The sequence below is a fragment of the Chamaea fasciata genome, unplaced genomic scaffold (assembly GCF_029207755.1).
Source record: "Chamaea fasciata isolate MVZ Bird 193981 ecotype frontalis unplaced genomic scaffold, bChaFas1.0.hap1 SCAF_9, whole genome shotgun sequence".
Lineage (NCBI taxonomy): Eukaryota > Metazoa > Chordata > Aves > Passeriformes > Sylviidae > Chamaea > Chamaea fasciata.
In genome coordinates, this window is record NW_027094094.1 from 20,827,591 (window position 1) to 20,844,792 (window position 17,202).

The following is a 17,202-nucleotide window of genomic DNA, read 5'->3' on the forward strand; positions in this document are numbered from 1 at the left end:
CTCTTCCCCGATCTCCCCACTTCTCTCCCTACCTTTCTGATCATGGGATCATGATCAGAAGCTGGTACAACAGTATGAGCTTGCAGCCTGAGATTCTGAGCCTCACAGATTCATTAGCACGGAGTCTGCCCTCCACCTTGCCTTCATCTCCCCTGTAAATGACAGTCTCTCTCACTGCTTGGTCCATAGAAAGAAGTGAGCATACTCCTGGCACCTCCTGGGGAACAATGGGAAGACACACTCCAAAAAGTCCACATGATGGAGATTTTGTTGTATCTCAGTTTGAGATATTTTGGTCAAAAACACACTTATGTTTCTGAAGAAAGAAAACACTGTAATTTCCAACTGTTCTAACCAAAATCACAGAACGGCATAAGTAGTGAGTACGGCCAAGAAAAAGCCATGGAGGCAGAGGGGAGAGACAGAAAATAAGTATTTCTGTTTTCTGGCAGGAATACTCCTGCTGGTACTGATGATAGGTCACTCTGTGCCAGAACCTCCCTCTGGAAGAATTTGCACAAAGAAGAAAAAAGGGCTATTTTGCAAACAAAACATATTTCTTAAAGTTTTGTTTTTCTGTTGGGCTTACGATATATGAGAAGGCTCTGCAATCTCCCTTTCTATTTGTTTTTGTGTTTGGTTTTTTTGTCCACCTCGTTTGTCCATAAAATCTGCAACTGCGATAAGACAGAATCAGGGGAACAAGCACAGCCTTCTTTAGAGATGTATTTACTTAAAGCCTATAAACTTGAAACAACTATCAGCAAACAGAGATTAGGAAAAATAGCACAGCGTCCATACTAGAAATAAATTACAGGAAGCAAACTAAAAGAAAAGGAAGAATGCAGCCAAAACATCCAAAGAAGTGGAGGTGGGGGGAAGATAAGTCCTATTATTGGAGCACTCGATAGACACACTATTATTACCCAAGAGTACCCAAGTTAATTCCATTTCTTCTTTCTTCTCAGCACAGTTTCTTTATGAGCTGATGCAGGAAGAATGCAGTTATTCAGCAGCCCCCAGGAAGCAACTTATTTTTTCTCCTTAAAATGCTTTATCCTCTGAATTGTTCAACACCTGCACTTGCAAGTCTATTGAGACTGTCTGACACACTGAACTCTTTACCATCATGGCTCTTTACCATTCTTCTGCATTTACTAACACTTTCCTTCAACTATAAATTCACAGAGCTGCCTTTTTCTATTCAGAGCTTCTTTAGAACAGTCCATTATTAATGTCATTAATTTCAAGATTTAAGAACGATTTTTCCGGTATCTTGTATTTATTTAGATAATTAATGCTTTAGAGGGAGTTGAATCCTAGATGATCTTCCCAGGCAGTTTTCAGAGGGATGAACAGTGCCAGTTTTCTCGCCTGGGCTGTATTGCACAGGGGGTTTAGGGTATGCTGCTTCCTTGGATACGCCATCACTGGGACACAGCTTGCAGAGGTCATTCCCCAGAATCTGCTTTCTTCCAAGATTCTGGAAAATCTTTTTCCTCCAGAAATATGCTAACTGGCATGCTTTCAGTTTGTTGGGTTCCCTGTGGAATGTGTGTCTGATTGACTGACGCACTGCAGAAATAATAGTCCAAAATTAGCTGTTTCTGTAAATTTCCAATGTTGGATTTCAATGTGCTATTCAAGACCAGTAAATGGTAGGGTAGAAAAAGGATTCCTTTGAAAAATATTCTACTTCAGGATTTAAGATCACCAAATGAAGCACAACTGAATCCCTAAAAACCCCTGTTATTTGTTTTGCCGCCTTCTTTCAGACTCAGAAATCTTTTTTGTGTTTCTCTCAGTGGTATCAGCACTTTGATTTCAACTAAAGACAGGCCTAGACCTAAACACAAACATAATTTTCAAGTATTTATGATCTGGATGCAAGATCCGTAGCTCAACTAATCTTTAAATATTAGGTATTAGCTGTCTCAAATGAGCAATTTGACCAAATGTCAAAGAGATTGCTGATTTTCATAACCAATGAATTTTCATAAATGCTAAACGAGATACAAAGCACAATTTAAAAGCAGGTGCACATCAAGCTTATGAAGAAATTCTCAGATGTGATCATCGCTGACGGGAAAAATATCCGTATCCGGACAGCTCACTGAAACAACAAATCATTGTATACAAAAGCAAGAACACTCGTGTGGCAGCTGCTCTCCACGCATGAACGAAAGAGGCCTGGTCGGTGCCCGGGGATTTCACAGGCGCTCAAGGTGACACTGGCTTAGCTCAGAGATAAAGCCTGGCTACTCCTACTGCCTGCACAGCCACAAGTAGTGCCCACAGGCATCTGAGACAGTCCAGCGGCCCTCAAATGAGAACGCTCTGCTACTTCTGCACCCACAGATAACACAGATAAGAGGAAAAACAGTGGGCAGCAAGGAAAAGGAAAAAACTAAATAAAGAAAGAAACCTGAGTAGCTGAATTGTACCTAAAGGAAATGAGATCATCATTTGCTTCAGATTCCAACCACAAACAACTGACAAATAATCAAGAGTCATTAAAGAACAAGAATTTTTATGAATCACATTCAATTTAAAATCAGCTACTCTGGAAATTCCTGGGACTCATACAAACAGTAATTTGAGAATATAAGGTTAAAGAGTGAGGTTTATATTTTTAACTTTATGAATAGTGATAATGTAACATTTGAAATCTATTTGTTTACATTTCAAAATCTAATGGTTTATTCAGTAATTCCAGTTATTATCTCAAGAGCTGGAAGTAAACTGATTAAAAAATTTAACTTGGATAACATCAGAGAGAGAATACAAAATGTTTTACTGTAAAAGTACCCATGTTTTCCAAGACAAAGACAAAATAATCTAGATCAGCATCATACTGGAAAATTTCCCTTAAACTTGTAACACACTTTCTGACTGACTTAAAATCCTTTCTATCCTAATCCCAAATTAACTGTAATCAAATACAGTTTGAGTTTGAAGCTACATTTCAATACACAATGCAATGGTGAATATAACTATATTCTTCAAATTCTAAACCCATAGCTGGTGCTACTTAATTCAATGATAAACTAATTTTTTTAACAAAACTGACAACAACAAGCTATTTTCATTAAAGAGATGACAAGTCATGTCAATCTTTTGGCATGACTTCTAGGTGTTTTCTTAGCTTTTGTATTCTTAATCACTAACCAAATACCAAATGTATGGTTTAACCCTGCTCTTTCATTTGAGATGACAGAGGTTTAAGCACACATAACAGCTCATATGCAAATTTAAAATTCTCCATTCATAATGTACCATGAGTAGAGAGGACTTGAAATTCACGTTGGCAAACCACACATTTTACTAGTCAAAGGACTAATTCTGATGTTACTTATAGTGGATATAAACCAGAACATGCACCACATGACCCCCAGATTTCAGGCTATACAAAGCGTCAGGCTTAAATTTTCCTTGTAGAACAGCACTTCTGTAGCAGTTCTTGCTACTAATATTTATAGAGTTATTTAACTCCCTGGGAGTTCTAGCCTTTTGAGGTTTACTGATGGACCATCAGAGTCAATGTATGGTAGACGGTATTTCTCTTGAGTTTTAATATTTTATCATGCATCAGCTGTGAAAATGAACACTGTAACCAATAATAGCTCCACCTCAGCAACTTCTGCAGAACAATGCAAACCTCACAATCTCTTTCAATGCACCACCATGAGATAAAACCCCTGTATTTCTCTGAGGGTCAGTGTTCTCATCTAGCTGGAATGGAATGTTATCTTTCCTAAATTCGCTAAGTCAGGCTGGCTGATTAATCTGAAACATCCAAGTTACTTCAACAATAAATTAAAAGAATCAGCAAGATTTTTATTTGGAACTGAAAACTTAAACACAAAATCACAGTAACCCAAGAACTGCCTGGTTCTGGGTCTGATACTACTTTCTGTTCAGGGTTAGATCCACTGAATCTGACTTCTATTTTAGAGAAGTCTACATGACTGCAGACTCACATTAGGAGCTCAGAATAGGTATAAATTTTCCTTACTCTGTGATATAATCCAGGTGCAAACAAGAGAAATATATAAAGCCCTATTAATAACAGCCCTGACTAAAAAAATGAGTGAGATTTTGTGAGTAGTGTTTTCTTACGTAGATGCTGTACTCCTACTAAGCAGGTGAAGTGCCTTCTACAGGGTCACTCTAGCACTTTACCATCTCTTTTTCTTCAAAAGTATTTCCTCCTTCCATCCTGCCTACACCTCTGCCAAATTTTGCTAAGAGACCAAAGTGATGAAACCACAGACACATGAAAGGAAAGGAAATAAACTGTACAAAGCACAGTGTGGCACAGTATGCCTCTCAAAATACAAAACTTGCTCATGAGTTTGTAGAAGTGTTTCTCCCTTAAGCCTCATGATTTCTCATAGTCAGTATCTACTATATCTATAAGTAAATTCCACTTCCACTGAGAGCCTTGCAGTAGGCATTTAACTTTATTCACTGTTCTTCCCAAACAACTTTGCTTTTGAGTTATAAAGACCTGCTTTTCCTCTGTCCTATCTCAATCTTATCCTGAAGAGAAGACATGACCTGTAACCAGGCCCTTCTAAACTCTTGAGACATGCAATAGAGAGCAAATGTTGACCCTGAAGCTACCGAAAATCCCTTGGTAGCAGAACCGGTCCTGTTTCATCCCTGCCACTCCCTGAGCATGTGCATTTCCCATCTGTGCTGGCAGGTCCAGCTTTGAGGCCACATGAAAGACATGGCAGAAGTGCCATGCTACAGATTTTCCAAGGTCTATGCCTTAAGGCAGGGCATATAACAAGGTTCCAAGCATTTATTTTACCTAAAACTTCACTTCAGCTCTTGCTGTGCCAGTCATCAGCCAGCTCAGTGAATCTAGATACTGGAAATTATCTCATGCATTTCTGCTTTCCTAAGAGTCATTTAATGCTCATAGACATAATGCAGCTGTGAGGTTACTTGGAAAACCAAAACAAACTTATTTGCAGCTGGCTTGGATATCTTTTTACTAAACCACATTTTCAGTTCAGTTTCAGTCCAGTGTCAACTACAACTCATTTACCTATCTAGGTAGTACAAATATTTAGGCCAAAGGATTTCGATAGCTTAAAAGCAGCACTGCAAACATGTCAGAATTTCTGATCCATAGCTGTCACCGGTCTGATTGAAACAGTGTGACACCACAGCCCAAGTCACTTTTCCTGGGGGTCTTCTTGATGTACTTAAGAAGTCCAGTATTTCATTAAACCTGAGTATAAGACAAATGGTAGAAAAAGGGAGATTTGAATCTTGCTGTATCTTGTGTCAGAGTGAAGACAACAAAAGTTTTTGGTACTTGGATCTAGAAAACAAGTATGAACCTGCAGGTTTTAGGGAGAAAATGAGGAAGAGAGGGCATCTGCACAGCTTGGTCAAGGGTTCAGGAAGAGGATAACCGATCACACTTCTCAGGAAACAAAAATATAAAAGAGGAAACACAGCTGCTCTAGGGATTTTTTCCAGAAGGAGAGTTTGAGGAAGGCCTAGAGACTCTTCCTTGGGAGCATGGAGGAGGAAGGAGAGGTGCTGTCCAGGCCTGAGGAGCCCTCCTCTTCCATGCTCACCCTGCTGAATCAAACCATGACCTATTTCTTCATTTATTATGTGCAAGGTTGGTGTATAAAAACTAATTGAGTAAATGTTCCAGACTGCTTGTAAAATCTGGATTATTTCCCCCTCTGCAGAATTGATTTCTTAGGATAAGTTTAGTTGATAGTCACTCCTCAGAAATTAAGAGAGTGCCATGGGGATTCTACCCTGACACTTTCTGCCCTGTTTCTTAGAGGGTCTAATTACTTGTGATGTTGATATATTAAGTCACCACAGAATGTGAGACAAATTTCTCTCCTGAAATTCAGAAAGGCTTATTCCTTATCTACATTCACTTATGGACTTCCAGCTTGAGCTGTTTTCTGTTGACTCAGTTCCTGCCATTCAGTGAAGTGAACTCAGAGTGCTTTCTGCAAACATGACACCTGTTCTGATGTGAGCCACAAGATCTGAACAGAAAGGAATAGAGAATGTAAGCAGACTACCTAAATAGAGGTATGGTTACACCACAGACTTGACACAGACAGAAAATGGGGAAGGAAGAAGAAAGCTGAGCCATATTCACACCAGCTCTTACACGGCAAACATGGAAAGGTAGTCTCCTTAAGCTCTGAATTGTCAAGCTATGAAAACATTTCAAGTCAACTCCTTCTCTGACCTGACCTCTAAAGTAACGGCTCTTCATCAGCTACACAGCCTGTGGAGACCTACCTCACCTTAGTCACCTGCACTACCTGAAGCTAAACCCTATGAATACACCCACAAATACTATGCATTTGTTTGCTGTTATTCACTGAATTGCTATAAGGTCACGGCATAATGTGAACAAAATCACATTTAACTGGGCCAGGAAAGACTATCTATTGTTGCTGGGTCTGCATTCTTAAACATTTGTTGCTTCAAATCTCCATCCTCATCTCATGAAATGAGTTGCTTTGAATACTTCTTTGGGAGACAGAAATTAAAAGAGAACAACAACCACTTTCTCACAAGCAGAAGATTTCTCAGGGCCGAGGGAGCGTAAGTAACTTGGAGGAGATGAGTTTAGCACCCGCTGTAAGCGCCGCGTCCTAACGGATTCCAGCTGGCACGGGAAGCACTCTCCCTCATGTCCTGCGTTTCAGCTGAAGACAGCTCTCTGAAAACACACCCAGTGCTTCAAGCGCACATTCTGACCCAATACTCCCTCCCAGCGGGCTGCGTTTTACCCACACCTGAAAGAATTTAATCCTCTATTAATTAAACGATCACTTATGCTTCTGTCATTATGGGTAGCACCATATGAATAAAACACACCACATTTGCTTGTATCTCCAGGCATGCTTCATAGTCATTCTGTGTTTATCGCTAATTCACATAGGGATGCATGTTATCATTCTGTCATGTCTCCAGGCATGTTTCTAGTAATTCCTTTCATAGCTCTCACTCATATTTCTCTTTTGTTTTTATAAATGTCCCTAAGGAATTGCTGACTGCCGCGGCGAAGCCAAGGAGCCCCTTCCAGAAATCTTAACCCGTACAAAGCTGTTCGCTCGCCCTGACCATACCCCCCTTCCCGAAACTAAAAAGCGGCATAAAAAATTTCCCCCTTGAGTCACTGGGCAGCTCTGTTTGCAGCTCGGCGATGCCGAGGGGGCGGTGCGAAGCCGCCCCAGGGAGGCAGCGGCAGCGGCCCCGCCCCGGCTCGGCCTTTATAGAGCCCGGGCCGCGCTGCGCTCCGGCAGCCGCTGCAGCTCCGCCGCCCGGCACCGCCGCCTCGCCGCCGGTAAGTGCCATGCCTTTGAAACCCGGTCTGCAGCTAAAGGCGCCCGTGCCGCCTCTGAATCGATCGGGATGAAGCGATTGCTCTTAAAATTACACTGAAAAAAATTTTAAAAGCTGCTGTGATGCAGTATCGCAGCAGCGGGGAAGGTCAGTTCTAGGTGCCACAGTATGTCAGAATTTTTAAAGGACTCAGCAGTAGTGCTGTTTGTGGTGCGGAGGCTGGGCCCGAGAAACTAATTATGGTAACAAAGAATAAATTACGTGCATTGCTGCCAAAAATGCTAAAAATAATTCTCATAATAACGTTTAAGGGAAGCATAGCTGCTGAAATCACATCTGAACCTGAATAGCATGCACAGCCAAGTACTTGGGGCATGATTTGCTTTCTTGCATGATGACACCTGCTTACAAGCAAAGGTTGTGTTTGTGTTAGCATTTTCATTTGTATCATGTCTATTTTCCAAATTAATCTAGTGATCTTCTCTATACCCCATGTTTTGGTTCACACCACTGAGCGTGCGAATTTAATGTGTGTTAGGAGTGTTCAGTAATGAGCTGTAGAGTACTTGCACTCCATTTCTTCCAAACAAAATCAAACTAGAAGGTGCAATCCACATATCAGTAGGCATTCAGTCTGCCGGACCAAACTGGGATTAGTCCAGTGTAGAAACCTGAAGTAGGTGCAGTGTGGAGCAGGTCTTCAGCACTAGCTCAGTTCTGTACATTCTTCTCTACTGCACTGCCTTTTTTTTTTTTTTTTTTTTTTTTGCTAATGTAAATATAACTGAGATTCCCATGAATTTTTTAAAAATCAAGTTTTACAGTTTTCTAAAAGTGAGAATGCTTAAAAAAAATACTCTCATGACTTACATTGCAATTTACAAAAAAGACATACGGGACTTTATTGTACCACCCATTGTTGTTACAAGATAATTATTTATCATTGGTAAGACTGCAATGCATGCTTGGCTACAAGATCCAGCAGCATGTAATTAATAATATTGTAAATATTCTAATGCTGTAAATAAGTGAGGCAACATCACCAGCAGACTTTCAAGAATTAGCAGTGGTCAGAGGCACTTGGTCAGGTGGCCAGGCTTACCTAAATGCTGAGCTGCAACAAGATGTAGCTGATAACTACAGAGGTATTGAAAAAGGAGCTTTCTCTTTCATACCCTGACGCTGCATGCTCAGTGCTTTCGTTGAAGGTAGCAATGGTCAGTTAAATAGGGACAAACAGTTGGACAGCAGCTAAGTACATCTGCCAATTTCCAACTTTTAGTCCATACTGCAAAAATGGAGTATAGATTTTTCCAATTTCACTTTTCCTGCTTCATTTATGCTCTTCAAAAAAGATCTGGTTGTGTTGCTGCCTGTACAAAAAAAGCTTCAAAGTATAACCTCTAATGTAGTATATGGAAATAATAAGCAGATATTCCACTGCAAGTAAATGCTTAATTCTTCATCAGTCGTGTTGTAATTTATTCTGAAACTAGCTGAAGACAATAGAAGCAAGAAAGCTGACACTGCAAGCTACAGCATGACACTGAATTCCTCTTTTATTTTCAGAATCAAATAATACAGATAGAAGAAGAACAAGGGAGAAGTTAACTAACAACATGAAGTTACTCATCTTCCTCACAATAACCTTGGGCACACTTGTCACGGGACTAGCGTCTGTAAGTTCTAAGTATATCAAAAACCTAATCTTCTTTCATGGAGAAAGGCATACCCAGCCTACAAAGCAGAGGGAATACCATGAAGGACAGAACAAGAATCCACTGTTGAATAAATTCTCTGGCTTTTATTCTATGGTACAAACATGAAGCACCAAGGTCACCAAAATTACTGGGGCAATTGATGAATGTTGCATCTTTGCTGCGCTGCTTGGTGGAGAGGGTGAGGTTTCCTCCCCTGTTTTAGGGACAGTGACCATTAAGAGCTGCTTGGGTTCTTACAGCATAAATAATTACAATGTTGACCTGATGCAGTGGCACAACTCAGTGGGGTTTTTCTGAGCTTGGGATTTTGGGGTTTTTTTTGGTGGTTTCTGTTTGCATGACATGGTTTGCCTTCCCCATTCTGCTTTGCTTGATTAGAGCTCCACTTCTCATTCATATCCAGATTCCACAGAGCAGGTTCAGCAGGTAGCTACATGCAAAAACTTAAACTGTTGAAGGTATGCAGTAGGGAACAGATGATCAAACCACATAAAAGGAACTGCCTTGTTAAAAATCTTTTTTTTTTTTTTTTCTTTTCCTGTAGATTTATAGCTGGAAGTACTACCAGCTACATAAACGCAGATCAGAGCACAAGGGTAAGCATCTACCTGTTCTATTTGAACCTAAAAAGAACCTATACCTATACCTTCATACAAGAAGAAAGACCCTTAATGATATGAAACACCTAAAACTTAATTTTCAGTTACATTTCACCTCCGCATTCAGATGTTTTGCCTCTAATTAGTGATGTCTTTTCCTTACAGAATGCCCTTGTTTGAATGGAGGAACATGCATTACCTATTACCTCTTTAGTGGAATTGGTCGTTGCATATGTCCAGACGGATACACTGGGATTCACTGTGAGCTAGGTAGAGTATCTGTCTTCCTTAATGCTAACTGAATTGATTGGAAGGGTCTAAAAGATAGTCAAAGTTAATATGAAATGCCAAGTAAAATTATTATCCAGAAACATGACTGGATAGCCTTTTGCAGTTTTAAATGAGGAGAAGCCAGTAAATGTTGGTGTGAAACCATGATGTCTAATTTTCTTGTTCTTGCCTCTTCAACCTTACTTTTAGTTTGGGGTGGAAAAAATGAACTAGTTTGTGAGCTTTCAGAAGCAAAAGAACTTAACAGATTGTGAGGTTCACTTAAACTGTTACGGAATTAATATGCATGCTTTAAAGTGTAAGGTACCTGATGCTCAAAATCCATACAGAGCAAATTTACTAACAATATCTAGTCAGTCTAGATTTTACATCTGTTTTTGAGTGTAATGCAAGAACTTTTTTCCTCATTGGAAGGATTTGTCCACGTCTGTCACAGAACAATTATAAACATGAATATGCTGCTAATAAAGATTTTATTTTCTCAGACACTGACAGCACATGCTATACTGAAAATGGAGAGGACTACAGAGGGATGGCAACAGAAGACAAATGTCTGCCATGGAACTTGCACTCACTAATCAGGAAGGGTCGTTACCATGCTTACTCAGAGAATGCTTTGCAGCTTGGGCTGGGCAAACACAGCTACTGCAGGTAAGAAAAGCATCATTCTTCCTGTGATAACTTCTATTATAACAGCCCCAGAGGTGCTTCAGTGAGAAATATGTTTTTAAAAAATAACATTACAGAGATGAATTATTGACTAAATATATTCGAAATGTGACTTTCCAAAGCATTTTTCTCCCTGGCATATCTTGCAACAAAATATTTTGGGTTTTTTCAGAATACCTGGGATTTTAAGATACTATGACTTTTTAAAGTGTCTTTATAAAAAGAACACTCTTGTCTTTTAGAAACCCAAATGGAAGGAACAGGCCCTGGTGTTACACCAAAAGGGGATCTTTCATTCAAGAAACACCTTGCAACATAGAGAAGTGTGGTAAGTAATATTAGTTTCAACACAATTGGCGTTTTGTTTATTTAATTTTATTCTTAATAGCGCAAGGTTGGGGTTCATTTGGAAGAATATCTGAACAAAATTCTTCTTTTCACAGGGCCTACGTGTGGTCAAAGGAGTTTCAGCAGGAACTTCAAGATTGTTGGTGGAAGGCAGGCAGAGGTTGAGTCTCAGCCTTGGATAGCTGGCATCTTCCAAACCATAAGGGGCACGGACCACTTCCTGTGCGGTGGCAGCCTCATCGACCCTTGCTGGGTGCTCACGGCAGCGCACTGTTTCCACACTCCGTAAGTTTCCAGTTCCACGGGCTTCTTATTTGCAACCTTCTTCAAGTGATTCCTTAGTGTGATGCTCACTGAGCAACCCTTTGGAATGCACCACAGTAAGAATGTTCCTTTGACCGAACGAAAAAAGAGCAGCGACAGAAACATGAAGCCTCTGGGAGCCCACATCTAGCAGAATGAACTAGCAAGATGCAGACAGTTAGGTGGGATGTAATTTACACAATTTACTGTATATGGGGGTGCTAGGATTTAATTTTTACCTTAGCCATTCCCCAAACTTTGTAATTGTACTGATGGTGATAAGATGTGTAATACATTTTTGGGTGTTTTTTGTTGACTTTTCTGTGGAAAGCTGATCCTTTTGGCATCCTGCAGAGGATTCTTAACGCCAACGCCTTGTGTTAGTAGCAACCAGTTAAGCATGTTTCAAAATGTCTGAGCATCTTAATCTCTTCAAATGGAAAATTAGGATGCATTCCTTCAGAATATTGGATCAGGTTTTAAAGCTGACTAAATTTTACTTTTGCTTATCAGCATCAAAATAAATATGAAACTGAGCTGGGACTGGATCTCAGCTGTTGACCTTATCCTCAGAAACCACTAGTCTTCACCAATCTCTCTACTCTCACTCAGGTCAAGAAGACAAATAAACAAATCTGTCTACAAAGTCTTCCTTGGAAAATCCATACTGAATGTTACTGATGATAAGGAACAAGTATTCATGGTTGATGAGATCATCTCTCACCCTGACTTTACAGATGACACAGGTGGCAATGAGAATGATATTGGTAAGTGTCATCTTAATGTGAGCCTTTAAAACACTGGGATAGGTGAAGGCTACATAATTGTGGCACACATCTTCTAAAAGAAGTAGAATGAGAGATGGGAAGAAGGGAAACAGGAACAGCCTGAAAACTAGGCCTGTGCTGACAGTTTTTGCACTTGTATAAGTTTTGTGGTACATATCAGATCTGTTACCTGGCGGGCAGGCTCTTCACCTGTAGAAGACGTGGCTTTTCCATAGGCACTGGTGGCAGCATTCCATTTCTGCTGTTTTATTATGTGCCCAGAGATCACACTATGTATAGTAAATGATGAAAAAATGCATGCACAGTATGTTTCATCATACAGCATGGGAATGCCATATCAGGCACCTCATTAGCTATCCTGAATTAATCCTGAAGGTTATCCTGAATTAATTCAGACTTTTAAGAAAGTCTGGGTTTCACAAGCTTGTTCCTAAAGCAGCGACTTCAGAGAGGGGTTTTTGCAACTTGCACAGAACAGACTTGCCACTCTTGCACTTGGCATTTAGAACTCTGTCAACCCTTTCAGATTCCTCCAGCTGCTGCTGCTAAAATAAAGAAAATCCAAGAATATCTTTGTAAGCCATTCAGGGTAGTGTGTGCCACTCTCTACAGCCAGTCAGAAAGTTGGTGTTTTAAAACATCTAAAGATACTCTTGCAGAAGACTCTTTTGCCCAAGCAATCAGCCCCTATCCTTTGAGGAAGCAAGTTCAAGTTGTAACATTTGTCAATTTTAGTGTTGGGAAACGAATGTTGTTGTTATTAAGTGATGACTCATTCCAAAAGCAGTGAGGGGAACCATATGTAACCAGAACTAAATATAATTGCAACTATTCCCACTAACTGTACCAAATACTTCTATTGTCAGAACTTGAGGGGGAAAGCTTGCTTTGTAAATCTAACTATATCTTTTCTGACTTGCTTCATAGCTTTGATAAGGATAAGGACGACTTCTGGACAGTGTGCAGTAGAATCCAAGTACGTCAGAACAGTCTGCTTGCCAGAGAGGAACCTTTACTTAAAAGAGAATACCCACTGTGAAATAGCTGGCTATGGAAAACAAGATTTTTGTAAGTGAATGACTTCTCTTCCTAAAGTTGGTCTTCCGCAGTGGTGGGGATGTGATGATTTTTATACCATGATCTGTGAAGTATTAAAAAATGATTGCTTTCTATTGTGTGTATTCCATGTGTATCACTTGAACATGACCTTTGCTATCATCTTCTCTGTCTATGGCATTTCCTATCTGATGCTTCTCTCATTCATCAACCATACAAAGTAAGCCAAGATGTAAAACACAATTTTTATCATTCCTGATGTGATGAGGAGCAGAAAAAAATCAAAGCCATGTGGGAGGATTAGCAAAGGATTGCATTTGTGCAGAATTTCCATCAAAAATTATTAAATTATTTCTCTCTAAAAATGGAACTTTATTTTGTATTTGGAACATTTTTTTTCTCTTTGAAGCTTATTTATTAACAGTAAATGCAAACCAATACTGCATAAGGGGGAGGTAATAACCTCAATGGAGAATTGGAATGGTTATGCTAATTTAAGTGCAGAAATTATTACGGGGGGGTTGCTTGCTTCTTTTTGTGTCTTGCAGGGTGAAAGTAATGAAATACTCTTTTTTTTTTTTTTTTTGCAGATGACATCTTCTATGCTCAAAGACTCATGTCAGCCACTGTGAACTTAATATCACAGAGCAAATGCAAATATGAATACTACGACGATATCAGAGTTACTGACAACATGGTCTGTGCTGGGGATCCCACATGGCAGATTGATGCCTGCAAGGTAAAATTGGTTTGGTTTGTTTTCTAAATAATTGCAAATGCACATACACTACTATGTGGCAGCATCTTGTAATTCTGCTAGTCACAAGAGTCTCTAATGTAGCTGGAAATTACTACACCAAGTGGAGTTGACCTCCACTTGTGGCCAAACATCTGGAATGAAGTTGGAACCCAGAGTTAGGTTTTATCCCCTCCAGGCCTTTCTTTGCAAGTGCAAGATGTGCAGTATCTTAGCCACTGTTTTTCCTCAAGGCCTTGTTTTCAATCTAATCCAGCAATAGCCAATAGACATCCATCAGAGCTATATAGCAGCTGTTCTAATCTGTTTGCAAATTAACTATAGCTTTGCAAGGGTAGATTACAGGGGACACTGAGCTCCTCTAGGTTCCTCAAAACTAGATTTATTTCCCTGCACCTTACTGGGCAGAGTGGCCATAGGAGCAACTGAAAAGAACAAGCATCCTCAAGTGTAAAAGTACCTTATGCACAGGGAGACAATTGATTCTGTGATGAAGAATTGGGCATGTTGGCCTTGACCTTGTACCACTGGTCTAATATCTGTCCTTATCAACTTAGCATGGGGATGGAGAGTTGTTTTCCAAGGTAGCTATTCTCCTGGTAGCCCGATGGGGGGGCTAGAGAGCCCCTCAGCTTTAGAGACTGTTCAAGTCAGAGCGGATGCCAAACCTTCTGTTCCATCTAAGCAATGTTCTCAAAGATCAAAGCTTTAGCTCATGGATTCTTACTAGCTTGCTTAACTCTAGAAAAACAAAATCACAGTCTCCATCTGCAGAAAATGACCTAATATGTTCTCTTTCTGTTGTCAGGGAGATTCCGGTGGCCCCATGGTGTGTGAGCACAATGGCAGGATGATGGTTTATGGGATTGTCAGCTGGGGAGATGGCTGTGCAAAGGAAAACAAGCCTGGTGTTTACACTAGAGTTACTCAATACCTTAACTGGATTGACTCCAGCATGAATGGGTTACTTGCCAAGAGTCGTTTTCTTCCTGAACCAAAGTGACCTTTTTTTCTACAGCTGGACTGAAATGAACAAAATTCAGCCTATATTGACACCAGGGCAGTGAAGACCTGAAGGTCATAAGAGGCTTTCATTTTGAATGCTTGTGTGGTCAGTCACTTACATCAGTGTTCCTGAGGCATGAGGCAGAGAGATGGTTGATATATTATCTTACTACTCTGAATTACCTGGAAACCACTCAGTGGGAAACTAAAATATTTAACATTTAAATGAGTATTCCTATGCATGATACTATGCATAGCAAGTTAGCTGTCTACTTCATTTATGAGCCAGCATTGCTCTGGAAATATTGATACAGTTTCAACTTACTTAAGTGTTCATTTTATACATGACCTGAGTCTAAAATCTCTCCTCATTGTACTGAATAATACTAAGTCTCAAGTTCCACAGACCTAACCTGTTAACACCAGTACTGGGAGAGTGATCAGACTTGGCATCAAAAAGTGGGGAGGAAAAAAAAGTAGTAGCTGAGTCAGCATGACAAATTCTTAAAGTATTTCATTTAAGAACTGTTCTGCCAGAAGGCAAACTGGAAACTTGCTGGACTTCTGGGTCACATGTGAAGGTGTCTGAGTCCCCTGGAAAGTCTGATTATGCAACCTCTCTACATGTACCTATGCACCCTGGAGAAGATCTAAGGACTTGGCGTTTATTGAATGCTGCAGGCATCAAAAGTCAGAAATTTATTTCCATTCATTTAACTGATACTATATGGAAGTGGTTTTTTTATCTCCAAGACTTATATCGGGTTTATTTTTAAACTTATCTTTGTTTTGTAGATTTGAATTATTTGTATGAGGGCTGGGACCTCAAGCTTTATTTAATTATTTTTACTGTGTTTAACTTATTGTTTGTATTATGGATGTTAAATATCATTAAAAAAACTTTGTTCTTATATGTTTGTTTCTCCTCTCTGGAAAATAGAATGGTATGACTCAAAAGAGAATTGTCATTAAGTTCTAATCTGACTGTAATCTTCCTTAGTAAAACAAAAATGTTTGAACTGTGTGATTATGAAGCATTTGATATGCAATAAGCTAAATTCTCTTTTTCCAAAAAGCACATGGGTGTTTGCGAAAATGGTACTACAGCTCTAGGTTTGTATAGTCTGGGTACATGAACCTTGCACACTGGTGCTGGAATGATAGCAAGAACCTTGATGCAGTCTGGTCCTTGAGACTCAAGACTGAACTAGGTAACAGCTCCAGTCTTTGCAGTGCTGTTGTTAAGTCATGTGTCCTTATACCTCAGTCCTGTGTCTATAAAAGGGGTGGGACAGTGCTTCCCTTTTCCCACAGCTCTGCCTGCCTCTAAGCTGTCAGGAGGGAGAGTTGACAACCGTGTGACTGTACTGTGACTAATGCCCTGACAGCCCATGGTGGACAGGGACACCAAGCACTACTGAAACATAAAATGGTTACTGACAGTGCTGGATGGCAAACTATTAGGCAGTACAATTTGTGGTTGGGATCTGCAAACAAATATATTAGCAGAGTTAACCAAGGTCTGTGGTAGAGTTATTTGGGGTGAGTTTATGGAGTCCTGATTAAAGTTTGTGCAGGGAGTTGGTTACAATTATATAGTTTCTGGGGAATGACTTAGAGATCTCATGTGAGAGAGAGGGAAACTGGAGACTGTGAGAAGAAAAGCATCTCCTCACTGCTTCTTTTGAATGCAACTACCAGAACCACCACTTAACCAGTGCTGGCAGAGAATACTTCATGCCCAAAGCAATGGTAATACAGTTTTAGACAAAAATATACTAGGTTTTAAGCATGTCTTTTGGCATGCTACAACTTTCTTACTTCAGTACTCCACTTTAATACTTACCAATGAATCTCCAGGAGGTGGAGATTATAAATACTTTCATGGCTACTGCATATCAATTTCATTGCAATGAACAGCACATCTGTCATCAACTTCTCTAGACTTTTTCTATGCAGAGATATAATTTAAATTTCAACTTATTTCCAACATTTTGAATATAAGCAAGAATGAAAAAGGTGTGATAAATAAGACTTGCATTTAGGTTTCCTGCAGTTTGAGGTCTAGGAAACTAGGCAAAGTATAAAGACAGGATATTGAAAGCAGAGACCATTTAGATGCTTGTTTGGGTGTGCATCTTATTTGCTCTTTAGTTTATATTGGATAAGTTATTCCAACAAAAATTAAATCTTTAGACAAACATACAGTATACATCCATCTCTGCACTGGCTACTATACCATTTTATGTAGTCACTTTCAATGTTCTCTGCATGTTTTTGGCTACAGCAACACTATCAACTGCCTGGCCTAGTTA

At 39.8% G+C, this 17,202-nt stretch overlaps 1 protein-coding gene across 1 annotated transcript; it reads left to right on the plus strand.

Annotated features, from left to right (window-relative positions):
• The first annotated feature begins 7,279 nt into the window (after positions 1 to 7,279).
• PLAU (plasminogen activator, urokinase) lies at positions 7,280 to 15,906 on the plus strand. Its single transcript, XM_066191449.1, has 11 exons — positions 7,280 to 7,351; positions 8,920 to 9,029; positions 9,616 to 9,667; positions 9,836 to 9,940; positions 10,447 to 10,612; positions 10,873 to 10,958; positions 11,074 to 11,263; positions 11,894 to 12,048; positions 12,997 to 13,137; positions 13,716 to 13,864; positions 14,691 to 15,906. Exons 2-11 carry the CDS (start codon positions 8,970 to 8,972, stop codon positions 14,883 to 14,885), a joined length of 1,299 nt encoding a protein of 432 aa, XP_066047546.1. The 5' UTR covers positions 7,280 to 7,351; positions 8,920 to 8,969; the 3' UTR covers positions 14,886 to 15,906.
• Positions 15,907 to 17,202: the final 1,296 nt, after the last annotated feature.